General features: G+C 45.2%; 1 protein-coding gene across 1 annotated transcript in view; it reads left to right on the forward strand.

The window, feature by feature from the left end:
• The window catches only part of WIPF3 (WAS/WASL interacting protein family member 3), a 79,387-nt gene that overhangs the window by 17,464 nt on the left and 47,688 nt on the right, over positions 1–14,235 (forward strand). The window contains exon 2 of the mRNA XM_049641643.1: positions 1,125–1,275. Coding sequence (XP_049497600.1) covers positions 1,183–1,275 — 93 coding nt within the window. The 5' untranslated portion in view covers positions 1,125–1,182. The remainder of the gene's footprint in view (positions 1–1,124; positions 1,276–14,235) is intronic.

The following is a 14,235-nucleotide window of genomic DNA, read 5'->3' on the forward strand; positions in this document are numbered from 1 at the left end:
GGTCGCATAGCAGCCACAGAGCTAAAGAGAACGCGTATTAAGTAAGCAAAATCCTGTGGACTAGATTAAGAACAAAGTACCAGGTTACAGAATTGCTTCTCGCCTCTAAGAGATAAGAATATTAACATTGAATAGTACAAATGCCGCAGGAGTTTAGAGCTAAAGAAACAGGCACAGGCCTTGTTCTGGCCTTCCAGTAACCTCAGAGACAGAAGGAACACAGAAGTACCCCTGCCTAAGTCAGATGTTTATTTCTATTTCCACTTAAACTGTTGTTAGGTTCTGACATAGGTTTCCCTCATTCTTCTACATGGTGGGAATTTTATCTAGTATAGGCTTTAAGTATAGTTTATCTAGTATAGGCTTTTTTGGCGTGTCTTGATGTGGATTCTGAGACACACACAGACACACACGCACGCAAGTGGCCCTGCTCCGCAGAGAAATACACTTACTTGCAGATCAGACATCCTATAACGTTAGCTGTTTGAAACAGAACCGTATTTGCAGATCTGTGCTCCAAAGCCCTCTATGTGGCACATACCAGACTGTATAGAAACAACAACACAACAACAGAAAGAAAAGTAAGAGCTGACAGTAGAGAAGGAAGCAGGAGAATGATTAATGCACGTGGTAAGCCTGGTTCAAGGCTGGCATCATGAGCAACGTTGAGCCCGTGACATTCAGAAAGGTGACATTTCATTCCATTTGTTCTGCTTAGGAAAACTAGAGCACGTACAGAATATTTTTAAATTGCATCAGAAATGATTAAAAGTGTGATGCTAAGGAGATCGAACGCAGTTGTTTGGAAAAATCATGATGGAGTGAGGTATTGCCGTTGACATATATTCTACTGACATTGAGACATAAATGGCTAAATTCTACCAGTTTTATCACATAATTCTGTCTAAAATCTAGCTACTTCTTTTGTGTCTAGCACTTGACACAATGCCCGCCTCACGGTGGGCATTTAATATTCATAGAAAGCATGAATGAGTGAAAGAATGAATGAATGCACAAGTGAAAGAAAGAAGCCATCCATTACATGCAAGTGTCTGCGTGTCACATACTAACCTGTACATGGATAAAGACATCCGGATTCGAAACTATCTCTTTCTCCCTTTCAGGGCAGAAACCATTCTCCTGGGGACCATTCATAAGCAAGAGACACCGACGCTGTGACATATGCCAGTGCCACCACCACCACCACCTCCTCCTCTGCCTCCACCTCCCCCACCTTTGGGGGCTCCTCCCCCTCCCCCGACACCAGCGCCCCCGGTAAGACCTGCTGTTTTGCAGTTTGTCAGTCTGGTTCACTGTTGAGTATAAGCTGCTTTGAATGCACTTAAGCAGAAGGTTTTCAGTGTTCAGAACCACCTGCCCTGTGGCAGGTGGCATTTTCGGGGCTGCCTCTGGGGGCTCTGGGGTCCGATTCCAAGCCAGCCCGGCCAGGTACTTCTCTCCCCACTCCTCCAGAACTCTCCCACTTCTGTCTCCGCGCTGTATACAAACATCTGTGTAATTTCTCTTCTGAGTCCTGCTGCGCAGTACAGCTTCCCAAGACCCCCTAACTGAGGCGAAGTGCACCAGCCAATGTGGGGTGCTGCTGAGTCGGCTTCCAGTGTGCCCTTTGGGTGGTGATCACATTGCTTGGGCTTCAGTTGCCTAATTCTGGGTGCAAAGAAGAGAAGTGTCGTGCGAAATGCCACAATGAAACATAAATCTCTAAAGGAAACTTCCCTATCTACACAAGACTGAATTCAGTCCATTCCCGTTTGTGTTACTGGACACTCTTTTTCGGTGTAATAGTTTGGGTTTAGAAAAAGAGGCACAGAGGACAGTTACTTCGTTTTAGAGAAAGGACTTCTCAACCTTGGCACCACTGACATTTGGGGCCAGATAATTTTTGTCGCGGAAGGCTGTCCTGTGCCTTGTAGGATATTTAGGAATATCCCTGGCCTCTACCCACTAGAGGCCAGGAGCACCCCCAGTCGTGCCAATCAAACGTGTCTCCAGACTTTGCCGTATGTTCCCTGGGGGTGCGATCATGCCCCCTCTCATCTTAGAAGAATATCAGTGCTTAATGCTGACAGTGAACCTTTTTTGGGAGGAAAACCTGGAGCACTTCTCCCCACTGAGCCTCCACTCCACGGGCCACTGCAGAAAGCCAGGTCTAGCACTGACCACGCCTCCTGTTTGCAGTGGGAAATGAAAGATACGATGCCATGGTGATGTGCACGCAGAGACAGGGCTGCCTAGGGATGATATGAACCAAGTCCGCAGAAGCCGGGAATAGACCCTCACCTGCCATCCCCCGCCCCGGTGAGAGTGAGGGCATGCCTGGGTGCCACCCCCGGGACGTTTGCTTTCCGTGCTGACCATATCTAACATGCCAGGGACGCATCCTGAAACGTGGCTCTTGCCCTTGAAGGGAGTGGAAAGAAAACACATAACGTGAATTATATCTAAAAGCTCTCCAACCAGTATAGGAAGAATAGAAGTAAGTGTTGCAGTTCCCCTGCTGAATTTGATCCCACAAGGGATAAAGGAGATGAAGTTTATAAGTGAAGGAAACATACATGGGACCGTCACGTGGCTCTTGTGTGGACTAGCCAGCCCTGAGGAAGTGCCACTTTTAACAAGTTCAGATACCACAATACACAACAGTGTAAACTTAGCCAGAATAAATAAACTTATCAAGACCCATATCATTGGAGATTGGGGAAATAAGCCCTTTTAAACACTGCTGGTGACACTCCAATACTTGGGACTCAATAAACGTTGAATGAGTCTTTCTGGAACATTCTCTGGCGGAAAACCATAAAAACCTAAACGTATCATACTTTCTCCTCTGGTTATCGAGTAGTTTTGTTTTTGAGAATGACTTAAGACTTCAACCCTAAAGGAACCATAAAGAATTTATACAAGGATGTGCACAGTAATGCTGTGTATTCTAGTGAAAAATTAGACCTTAAATGGTTTATAAGAACTAAATGAGATTTAAGTCATGCTGTTAATTAAAAATTGCATTTTGTCATAGAGTTAATTAAAAATTACATTTATAACTGTGCTTATTATGGCAAGTAGTTATGGAATGATGGATTAGAAACAATGCACATTTTGTGTGTAATGAAATCAGCTAAATAATATGTATAAGTAACCAAGATCAGAAGAGAATTTTGAATGCTGATAATTTTAAATTTCATTAGGCAGTTCTTTTTCTTTAAAGATGCTTAAGTTCATAATAAAAATAATGCTACATTTGGTTAATTTTTTCCATTCCCTCCTCCATTCCTAATTTTTTTGAGGAGGAAAATAACCATGTAAATTTTAATAATTTTTTATAATCACATCTTTCTACAATTTGGAAAAAATATACCCAATGAATATTAAAGGGAAAGAATTAACATCCTTAGTATATAAAGATCTCTTACAAATCAATATGGAAAGGATAAGTAGAAAAATGGACACAAGATATGACCAGGTGGAAGAAATACAAATATTCTAACCTCACTACAATTGAATAAACGCAATTTAAAATAAGGAGAAACTTATTTAAACAATTTAAAATAAGCCCCAACACGGGGCTCAAACCCACAAACCACGAGATCATGACCTGAGCCAAAGTCAGACACTTAATCAACTGAGCCACCCAGGTGCCCTAGTGATGATACTTTTTAAATGTTGGCTCAGGGGCACCTGGGTGGCTCAGTTGGTTGAGCGTCCGACTTCAGCTCAGGTCACGATCTCGCGGTCCGTGAGTTCGAGCCCCGTGTCGGGCTCTGGGCTGACGGCTCAGAGCCTGGAGCCTGCTTCCGATTCTGTGTCTCCCTCTCTCTCTGCCCCTCCCCCGTTCATGCTTTGTCTCTCTCTGTCTCAAAAATAAATAAATGTTAAAAAAAAAAATTTTAAATGTTGGCTCAAATATCAGGAACCAAGCACTTATAATTTTTAATGGGAACAAAAATTGGTATAATTCCTTAAAACACAATTTGTTAATATAGATCAAAACCCTTTACAAAACGGCTATATTCTATGATACAGTTTCACTTCAAGTAATTCTCCTTCAGAAACGAATCATAGATGTACGAAATATTTAGCTATAGGATATAAATGAAAGCATGACTTGTAATAGCAACCAAAAAAGAAAGAAAAGAAACAATCTAAAATTTTAATACCAGGCAATTTCATTAAAACCTGATTATGCAATCCACAAAATACTAGGCGGCCATTTAAAGTCATATCAAAATTATTTTGTAACTTCCAGTGTAATGATTGACTCAGGCAAGGATCATCCATGAAAGCTAAAAACACCTCGTGAAACGTTTTGGGGGAATACAACGTGCATAGGATCCCAAGGATCACCCAGATTACTTCTAATTACAAAGGGGGAAATGTACTTTTAAAATGGTAAACTTAGCGTCACCTACAATGGAATGACCTTATGTCACTAGCCTTTTGCAGTCATGCGACAAGAAATGCATAGCATCGCCCTATAAAAATCACCTGCCAAAAATGTACTCTGAGCAAGCAATTACACACATCCGGATGTGGGATCATCTCCAGTAGAGGTTGGCAAACAAGAACGGAACCTACGGTCCGGTTTTTGTACAGCCCGTGAGCTAAGTAAGAATGGCTTTCACTTCTTCAGATGGTTGCAAAAAACCCAAAGAAAAATATTTCATGACACATGAAAATTATGTGAAATTCACATTTCAGCTCATAAAGGTTTATTGGACTGCAGGCATGCTCTTTTGTTTATGTTGTCTGTGGCTGCTTTCATGCTACAGTGGCAAAACACCAATGAAATAACTTGTTATTCCCCCCGGAATGATTTTATTTTCTCATTCATCAGACTGTAGTTTTGAAATTACACTCCATTATTATTATTATTATTACTATTATTATTACATTTTGAACTTCATCAGTAAAAATGTTGTGGAAATTTTGTTCTCTTTTTTTGGTTGTATTGTACTTACGTAACACCGATGATTTTGCCTCTTGGCCCACAATGCCTAAAATATTTACTCTCTGGCCCTTTACAGAAAAAGCTTGCCAACACCTGTCCTACAAGCCAGCTGGCTTCATTCAGCCTTCTTTTGGTCACCTGCAGCCAATGATCTTGATACACTTGCACTGGATCTTGTCCCTCCCCTGTGCCACTTTGCAAGGACTTCCCGTCCCTCTCTTAACTGTTGCCCATCCCATCTCTCAGACCTCTGCTGTGCCCCTCCTGCCATGTCTCCTACTTTAGGATCTCAGCGTTGCTCTTCCTTTTGCCTGGAAAGATCTTTCTGTGCATCTCAGCTCAGATGTCGCTTCCTTGGAGCACCATTTCCTCACACCCACGGTGGCATTTGTAACCTACTTTGAACCCCTCCTTCATAGCAGTTATCAGTTTTTAATTTTGTTTCTATTTGACTGGGGGCCACATTGTATGTTTTGTGTGGTCCTTTAGTTCTGTGTGCCTGGCTCATAAACAGGCACTCTGCTCATTGAATGAATGAGTGAATATATATGTATGCATGAATTAATATCTGCATGAAAGGGTTGAGAAAGGGAGGTAAATGTCTTCCTAACCAGTGGTCAGGACTTTAAACATACATACTCATGGAGCAACGTGGCAGGTTGTTCTAGATGTAACCTTTGCAAGGACCGAGGGCATTTTGTGTGTTTTGTGGGATCCCCTGTCATGGAAAGCGTCCTGTCAAGCTTCAGCTTAGCTCTGGGAGATCTGGGGATCAAACCAGGGCCAAAAACTTTTTGGTTTCTTCCTCCCACCTCTCACCTTTTCCCCTTCTGTCCCTCCATCCTTGTCTCCTCTTCTTGGGTGACGTGCAGCTTTTCTTTTTCTAAAAACATGAGCGTGGAACCAGGAAGAGGGCAGATGGGACTTGCTAAAGTTTTGGAGCAAGCTTTAATTAAAAGCCAGACAGTCTTCACCATCTTGTTTCCCTTCTTTTCTTGCCGCATAATCCTGTCTTTCGTCTTATCCCTTTAAAATCCAGTAACAATATCAAAATTGCCTGCCTGGTGTATTGGTCCACTTACAATGAAATTATTATTGTTTCTTTGGTTACAGGATGTAACTTTAAAAATCTAAAGAAAATATAATGGATTTGATTTTTGAAAATGCAGTAGACTTTTACTGAACTTTTGTTTTCAAATCTACTACGACCCTTTTGTAGTGTCCAATATGAGAGAATAAACTCCTTGAGGGCCTGCCTATGGTTTTTTTGTTTTCTTGCCATAATCACATTACACTGTCTACTCAAGAGGAAGGAAATATATATGTCTCTGACCAACTGATAAACTGTTTGGAGTTGGGTTGGCCAAGGGAAAGCCTGATGGTAGGGTCATGGCCACAGCATGTGTTTATTTAAGAAGCAGGTTTGTAAATTCTTGCAGCATTATTTTTTAATGTTGCTCTTCAAGCTTAAACATCTTTTTTTTTAATTTTTTTTAACGTTTATTTATTTTTGAGACAGAGAGAGACAGAGCATGAACGGGGGGAGGGCCAGAGAGAGGGAGACACAGAATCTGAAGCAGGCTCCAGGCTCTGAGCTGTCAGCAGGGAGCCCGACACGGGGCTCGAACTCACGGAGCCCGAGATCATGACCTGAGCCAAAGTTGGATGCTTAACCGACTGAGCCACCCAGGCGCCCCTCAAGCTTAAACATCTTAAGGAAAAAACAATTCCCCAAGGAGAACTTGTATCTTATTATTTCAAAACAAAGGGGAAACTGGCTTGATAATCATTTATTTACAACGAAAAGCAAAACTCTAAGTAAGAAAACATCATGGCGCCATATATTTCTGCCTGTCCGTTCTGGAGATAGCACTTACTAAAATGCTTCAGGGAAATTACAGTGAGAAGCATCTTGCTTTACAGTGAGAAGCATTACAGAGAAAAGCATCGCTTTTCTGTCCTTCCTTACCATTTGCAGAGTCTTTGTTGGCTTTCGGGAAACCCTGCGTTATTTTTTTCTCCTTGCAGTCTAAGGATTGCATGATTCACAGGCAAGGGGAACTTTCCAGCGTCAGGAAATATCAGCTGTGGCTTACATTGGGAGGTTTTTCCCACCATCTCTAGGATGCAGGAGCTCACGTGGTATAGAAAAACATGTCAATCTAAGAAAGAAAACGTGGAAAATGGAGTGGTATCTGAAGTCCCGTGAAAGCCTTTTTCAGAGTTTTGTGTTTGCTGTGGCTAAAAACAATGCAGAGTTGAGGGGTGCTAGGCGGAAGGGGGGCTTAGTAGAATTGCATATTACCCTATATTCTGGAAAAGGTCATTTGCATGTCTGCTGGTGTATTTGGAATAATGAGAGGTTAAAAAAAAATTCTTAAACGCTGTCACTCCGATTCTCATGACGCTCTGACACTTTGATTAGTGTTGCTAATAAGGGACTGAGAACACTTAACCCGGAATTCACAGTGACCACTGGGACAAGGAGAAGGTGTTTGCATTAGGCCAAGCCATTAGGAGAGTATTAAATTGACGTGTGGACTCTGCTTCACACGTTGCAAAACTACACCTTTGTCTTCAAGTAATTTTAAAAACTTGATTCTCCCTCTCGTGCCCATTTGCACCCACAACGAGTAGCACTGCTCCAGTGAAAGCGGAGAGCCTGTCTTTGCAACAGATCTACTTGGTGTGTGAGCGAGAGAGGTGTGGCAGGACCTGCCAGTTATCCTTCCAAAGGGCCATTCTGGGCGGTATTTAAATGTGTTTCTTGTTTCTGCAGCTGTGAGGTGGGAGGGGTGGCAGGAACAAAAAGGAAAAGGCTTGCAGGGGTGTGCTGGAGGCCAGGATTATGCACTAATAATGCCTGGGACTTGGCCAGAGAGCCTGCAAGCTCTCGTGAAAGGCTTTTATCAAATTTCATAGGAGCCCAGGAGCGTAAGTCACTCTCCTGCAGCACCTGAGCTGAGGGCTAAGGCAGGAAGGTGCCATGGGAGTGTGAGGCCAAAGGGCCACTCGTGAAAGCCTCAGCCGTCTCTGTAGCCATCCCTAACCAGAGATCCATCTTATACCCCAATCTGCTGGCCCTTTGCCTTTGAAAGCTTTTTAAACTACAGCGTAACTAACAATTCCTAAAAAGCTGCAAGTGACCCATCATATGTACCCTGTCGTACTTAGGAGCGCCACTGTGGTTTGGAGCCTGGGATCTTTGGGGGTGGGGGGTGGACCCCCTTCCCCCAAACTGCTCCTTCCTTTCTTGCCGTAAAAGGAGAACACTACCAGTGTCAGGTTATCGCTGGCAGTTAGAGATCCAGCCCAGACGCACTAGAGAAAACTGTAGGAGGGGAGACGGTGCTGGGACCCGCCAGCACATCTCTGCAGTCGGGTGTTGACGACCGGTAAAAGTCACATTTTCTGGAACGTTTAATGAAAAGACAGGTAGCATGGCGTGAAAAAAGCAGGCTACCTATAGGTAGTGTGGTCCCAACTATACAAAACAAGACAAAACTGTGTAGGTAGATGCTCACTCATGGTCTCATGGCTCGAGGTCTCTGCTGCTCGCAACACTGGGCACACAGTGGGGACTGAGCTCTGTGACCGCAGACTGTGCCCTTAACCTTGACCAAGCCATTATGCCAATTTGTGGAGCTTTCGCTGCACAGACTTACCCACTCTCTGCCTCTGAGGAGCCTAGAGCCTGAATCCGGAGAAGTCCGGTCTTGTCATTGATCACTGCTCCGTCATGGTAGGACTGAGTGTGCAATTGGTTGTTCCCAGAGCAGAAATTTTGTGCCTTGAGTTGCTGCCTCATTATGTGCTTCCTGCATATGGGATCCTTGAGATCTCATCTTTTTAAAAATTTTTTTTAACGTTTATTTATTTTTGAGACAGAGAGAGACAGAGCATGAACGGGGGAGGGGCAGAGAGAGAGGGAGACACAGAATCTGAAGCAGGCTCCAGGCTCTGAGCTGTCAGCACAGAGCCCGATGCGGGGCTCGAACTCACAGACCGCGAGATCGTGACCTGAGCCGAAGTCGGACGCTTAACCGACTGAGCCACCCAGGCGCCCCTGAGATCTCATCTTTTAAAGAGCCCCGTGTCCTCTAAATTAGTCACCTTTCATCCTAAGCTTGCTTCTCTGAGCATCAGGCACTGAACGTGTCCTGCTAGTGTTTTGAGATCTCTCTAGAACAGACAAGTTCAGAACTGAAAGGATCACGGGGCCGGTGAGCAGTTAGTGAGTGACCCTGAGACCGTGCCTAGTACTGACCTAGGCACATAGTAGGCACTTAATACCTAGCCTTACTTCCTGAACTAGTGAGTTTTGCGAAAATACAACTTGCAAGGCAAACCCGCTGGGAGCTAACCAGCCAGCACTTTACGTCTTATACCTGCATAAGTCTCGAAAGCCAGAACACGTTCTCTGTTGTGTCAGAACAGCCTCAACACATTCAAATTTCAGTAAGAATGTTTTATAAGGCGAATGCAGTTCTAGCAGAAGTAACACATTTAGGGATAGCAAAAGTTAACACCCAGTTATTATTTTAAAAGCCATAAAAGCTCTACCCGTTCCAGTTTGTTACTCTTTTCAAAGAGAATAGACCTTGCTCCTTTCCTTTACATAAACACATTTCAAAACTCCAGGAAGGCAACACGATGTACCAGTTTTGGACATGGGAGCCGTAGATTTCCATTTTAATAAGGTCAGTTCACAATAGAGGAGTTGGAATGCGTTTTCAGGCTGGCGAAGGCAGGATTGCACCTGCTCCGTGTACAGTACTTAAAACATAAAGGTGTAAAAACATGTTTGTGCTCTCCATCGTCCGTTCAGCCCTCGCTGGGCCGAGCCATCAGGGTCAGCAGGGATCATGCAGTGATGCCGTGTGGTGTGTTAAAAATAAATGAATTAATTCAATAAATAAAATGAAAACATGTGGGCTTTAGAATTGTGCAGATTGGAAACTGAACCCCTGCTGTGCCACTTGCTAGCTATATGATGTCGAGCAAATTCCTTAGTAACTCCGAGCCTCACCTTTCTCTCTGTAAATGGGAATAATAATACGACTTCGTAAGGCACACTGCCCGTAGAGTGGTAAATATGTGTAGAATGCACAAATCATGGGGCTATTATGAGGATCCAAGTAAAATACTGATAGAAGCTGTTGCTTATCCAGTGCCTGCTTAGTCAATGGTAGCTGCTATTATTTCAGGGACCAGGAAACAGCTGGGCACGTAACCAGATCTGGGACTGGGAAGTTGAGGGAAAGGGTCCCTGTGGCCAGTGTGGAGCAGGCGGTCACACCCCAGAAGTCAAGATCAAGGTTGGAAGCCTGAGTTTTTCTTTAAAGTGGGGAGTTAGGCCAGTGGTCGGAAAATAGTCCAAAAACACAGGGCAGAGTTCACCACGTCCGGGTTCTCAGGGGCTCCAACTCCCGTGTGCCAGTATCTGCTCGTGTAGCACGATTCCAAGGAGGTGAATGGTTGGCCTCCTCTCCTCTCTCGTGCCTCCCACGGAGCTGAGTGGCCTGCGACCAGGGGTGTAGCAGGAAATACCTGAAATCGGCAACAGAGCCCTCAGCCATGCAACCGGGGAGGAGGAATAAGTGGAGATGTGGCTCGTCCTTTAGGACGATCCCGTGGAATGGAAGCTGGGTCCAGATATTTCCAACGTGTAGAGGAGGCTTTGTTTTCTCAGCTGCTGTTTGGTTTGTCGGTTTACAAGCAGCTGGGCAGTAGCAGACCAAGAGGCTGCCTGGGGGAAGGCACACATTTCCCTGGAAGGTTTCACGGTGATGCTCGTGCAAGAATTCCAGCGCAGCTGGGGCGCCTGGGTGGCTCAGTCGGTTAAGCGTCCGACTTCGGCTCAGGTCACGATCTCGCGGTCCGTGAGTTCGAGCCCCGCGTCAGGCTCTGGGCTGATGGCTCAGAGCCTGGAGCCTGCTTCCGGTTCTGTGTCTCCCTCTCTCTCTGCCCCTCCCCCGTTCATGCTCTGTCTCTCTCTGTCTCAAAAATAAATAAACGTTAAAAAAAAAAAATTTTTTTTTAATAAAAAAAATAAAAAAAAAAAAAAGAATTCCAGCACAGCTGGCTGGCTCTGGACCCCTATCTAAAGAAAGATGTTCTCTGGGCCTTGTGACAGCTCCGGGAGGCTGTGATTCAGACGTTATGGTGTGGTCTCTCTCTGCCTGGCCCAGACTTTCATTTAAAACTCTACCGGCCAGGGGGAATTTGAACACTGATGGGATACTGGTTGATATAAAGAAATTCTATGCCATGGAAGCATAGAACGTCTGCTTAAAATTCTCTGTGTTGCCTCCTCCCCACCATGTAATCTGGCTCCTGTTTTTCTGGGGTTAATGTCACACTTTTAGTGCCACCTCCCTACAGCAGATCTGCTGTCTCTAATCATTGGGTCACAGAATGGCTTGTTTTTTCCCTCCTAAGGCTGATCCCTGATTCCAGTGACTCTGAAGGGGAATGTCGGAGAAGCTGTGAGGCTGGCCATCACGATATCCCTTGCTACTTTTTATTTAAATAAGCCTTGAGGCCTAGTGCGGACGCCAGATAACAAACAGTGGTTTGTAAAACTGTTGCCTTTACCGTCCTGTGCCCAGGGACAAGGACGCCTAGCACTAGCTGGTGTTTTCTGCTCCGAGCACGGAGGACATTGTGGGAATTACTAAGGCAGAACTTTCCCAGCCTGCAACGCTTCTCAGCACCAAGGTCACCCCACCCAGATATGGAAGAATTTTCACCTTCGACATTGTCTCCTCTCTGACTGCATGCCTCTTGTGATTGTGTTGCGGAAGGATTCCGGAGGCGGGTGAGGGAAGAGGAACTTTAAAACCAACTCTGAGGCAAAAGCTTTGGCCCTCGAGGTAGCTTAGGAAATATGTTATAGCATAAACAAAACAAAACAAAACCTTGTGGGTTCGAGAGCAGGTGAACAGCGCATCTCAAGAAGTCAGATCGCAGGCATCCAGGGACTTCTTTAAATCTCACAACTGGGACGCCTGGTTGTGCCCCAGTCACTGGTTGTGATTTCGGCTCTTGATTTTGACTCTTGATTTGGCTCAGGTAGTGATCTCACCGTTTATTGGGTTGGAGCCCATGCTGCACTGACAGCACAGAGCCTGCTGTGGATCCTCTCTCTCCTTCTCTCTCTGCCCCTCCCCTACCTGTGCTCACGTACTCTCTCTCTCTGTCTCTCAAGGTAAATAAATAAACTTTAAAAAATAAAAATAAAAAAGTAAAACCCACAACTGTGAAATATAGACGTCTGCCCTTTTGGCCGTGCAGACTCAAATTTTTTAGAAACTACCATTGGTTCCACTGGAGGAAGAAAAAGTACAGTCATGCTGGGGGTCAGATCTGCGACAGGAATAGAGAGCACAGCTGCCCCTCGAGGCTTTGTCACACAGGACAAAAATGGCCCAGTAAAACCCATTCCTTTGGCTCAGGGGGCCCTCGTGCAAACACAGACCAGGACTGGTAGGTGAGTTACTTTTTTTTTTTTTTTGGCCATTAATCCATAACTATTGCTTAAAAATATGCACCAAAAGCCCTTATCGTATCCAAAGGAAGGATTTTTAAAACCTAAGGGAAAGCTAAGGGAAAAAGCCTCACTGGAAATGTGACGTGTCCTTGCTCACTTCCTCAAAGGCCACCATGGAGATTTGCACCCACCGAGGGGAGCATGAGCCCTTCCTTCCCCCGTTTCGAGCAACTGCAGAAAGCTAGGGTCAGTATGGGTACAAGCAGAGGCTCACCACCAATGGTAATGGTTGTTCCCAGGGGGCAGAGAGCACTGTGCCCGCTGCACACAGGTTACCACCACTCCCGACAGCCTGGCTTAGAGCACGGCCTCACCGGCTGCACACTCGTCTCTCCGTGAGTACAGTAAACCCTCCTGCATCGGTTCGGCTATTGCCAGGCCCTGTTGTCAGTTGCACTCACTTTAGGGGCTTTGGATCCAGGGGCCTTCTGTCTCTGTGCCAGGAAAGGCTGCCCTCAGGAGGATCCTGAGAGTGGGGGTCAGGAGACAGAGATCGATAATCTTCCTTTCCCCCCGGGGCCCGACAGAGCAAGATGTGAGGGTCATTTCCTTGTGTCCAAGATTTTCTCTTTGGCACACTGGTTTTCCCGTTTCCATTCCAGTAATTTCTAAGCAGCATGCAAACTCACACATCAGTTCCTCTTTCCCTCTTTGGAGATGTCACTTTAGCTCAACCTCCCCTTCCTTATTTTGACCAAATACTTCATGGAATCCTGACCCTCACCTGGGCAAAACCATGACTGCTTCTCCTCACCAGGGCCATACAAAACCACCTCCTCCCTCCATTGATTTTACGTGAACGTGAACAATATGATTTTGTGTTCGAGGCGCATAAATATTCCATTAGTAACAGCGCCAGACTTGGCCTGTTTGGCTTGGATAAGAGTAGTGGTCAAGTGACTGACGTGGAAGGCTTGGCGAACTTTCTGAAATTCAATGGTGTTCCTTCCTGCTGTGCTTTGGCACAGAGAAGTGGGTTGGTGAGACCAGCCACGTGTCCGTGCCGGTTGGGCTGGCCCCGAGCAGGAGTTTCAGGAGCCCAGCTTCCCGCTCATCTGCCTCACCCGTGTCCTCTGTGTGACCTGGGGAGTCCCTGCCCTTCACCCTCTCAGGCTGCACAATGGGGACCGTCCTCTAGGGGAGAGGCAGGGGGTGGCTGTTGATTCTATGTCATTTGGCTTTGTCAAGGACTTGCTTCATTTTGTTTTAATTGTTGCTAGGTAATGCCTAAAGAGTAAAGCTATTCTAAATCTTGAAACATTTGTAGGGGCGCCTGGGTGGCTCAGTGGGGTAAGCAGCCGACTCTTGATTTCCGCTCAGGTCATGATCTTGTGGTTAGTGAGTTCGAGTCCCACATAGGGCTCTGTGCTGACAGTGCAGGGTCTGCTTGGGTTTTTGTCTCTCACTCTACTCCTCCCCAGCTTGTACGATAGATAGATAGATAGATAGATAGATAGATAGATGTTTAAACTTGTCTTCAAAGACTGGATTCTCAAGTGCAAAATGGGAAGAGGGTGAGCAAGGAGAGAAAAGTATCCTAGGGAGGATTTGAGGAACCAATGAGATTTTATTTGAAAACTCTAAACTCACACAAAAAGCACACTCTCCCTTGGTTTAGCTTTTAGGTGAAATGAACAGCTGTATTAGGATACACTATTCTGGAATGTTACTCTAAATTTTTTTTTAATGTTTATTTTTGAGAGAGAGAGAGAGAGAG

This window comes from Panthera uncia, chromosome A2 (genome assembly GCF_023721935.1).
Source record: "Panthera uncia isolate 11264 chromosome A2, Puncia_PCG_1.0, whole genome shotgun sequence".
Classification (NCBI taxonomy): domain Eukaryota; kingdom Metazoa; phylum Chordata; class Mammalia; order Carnivora; family Felidae; genus Panthera; species Panthera uncia.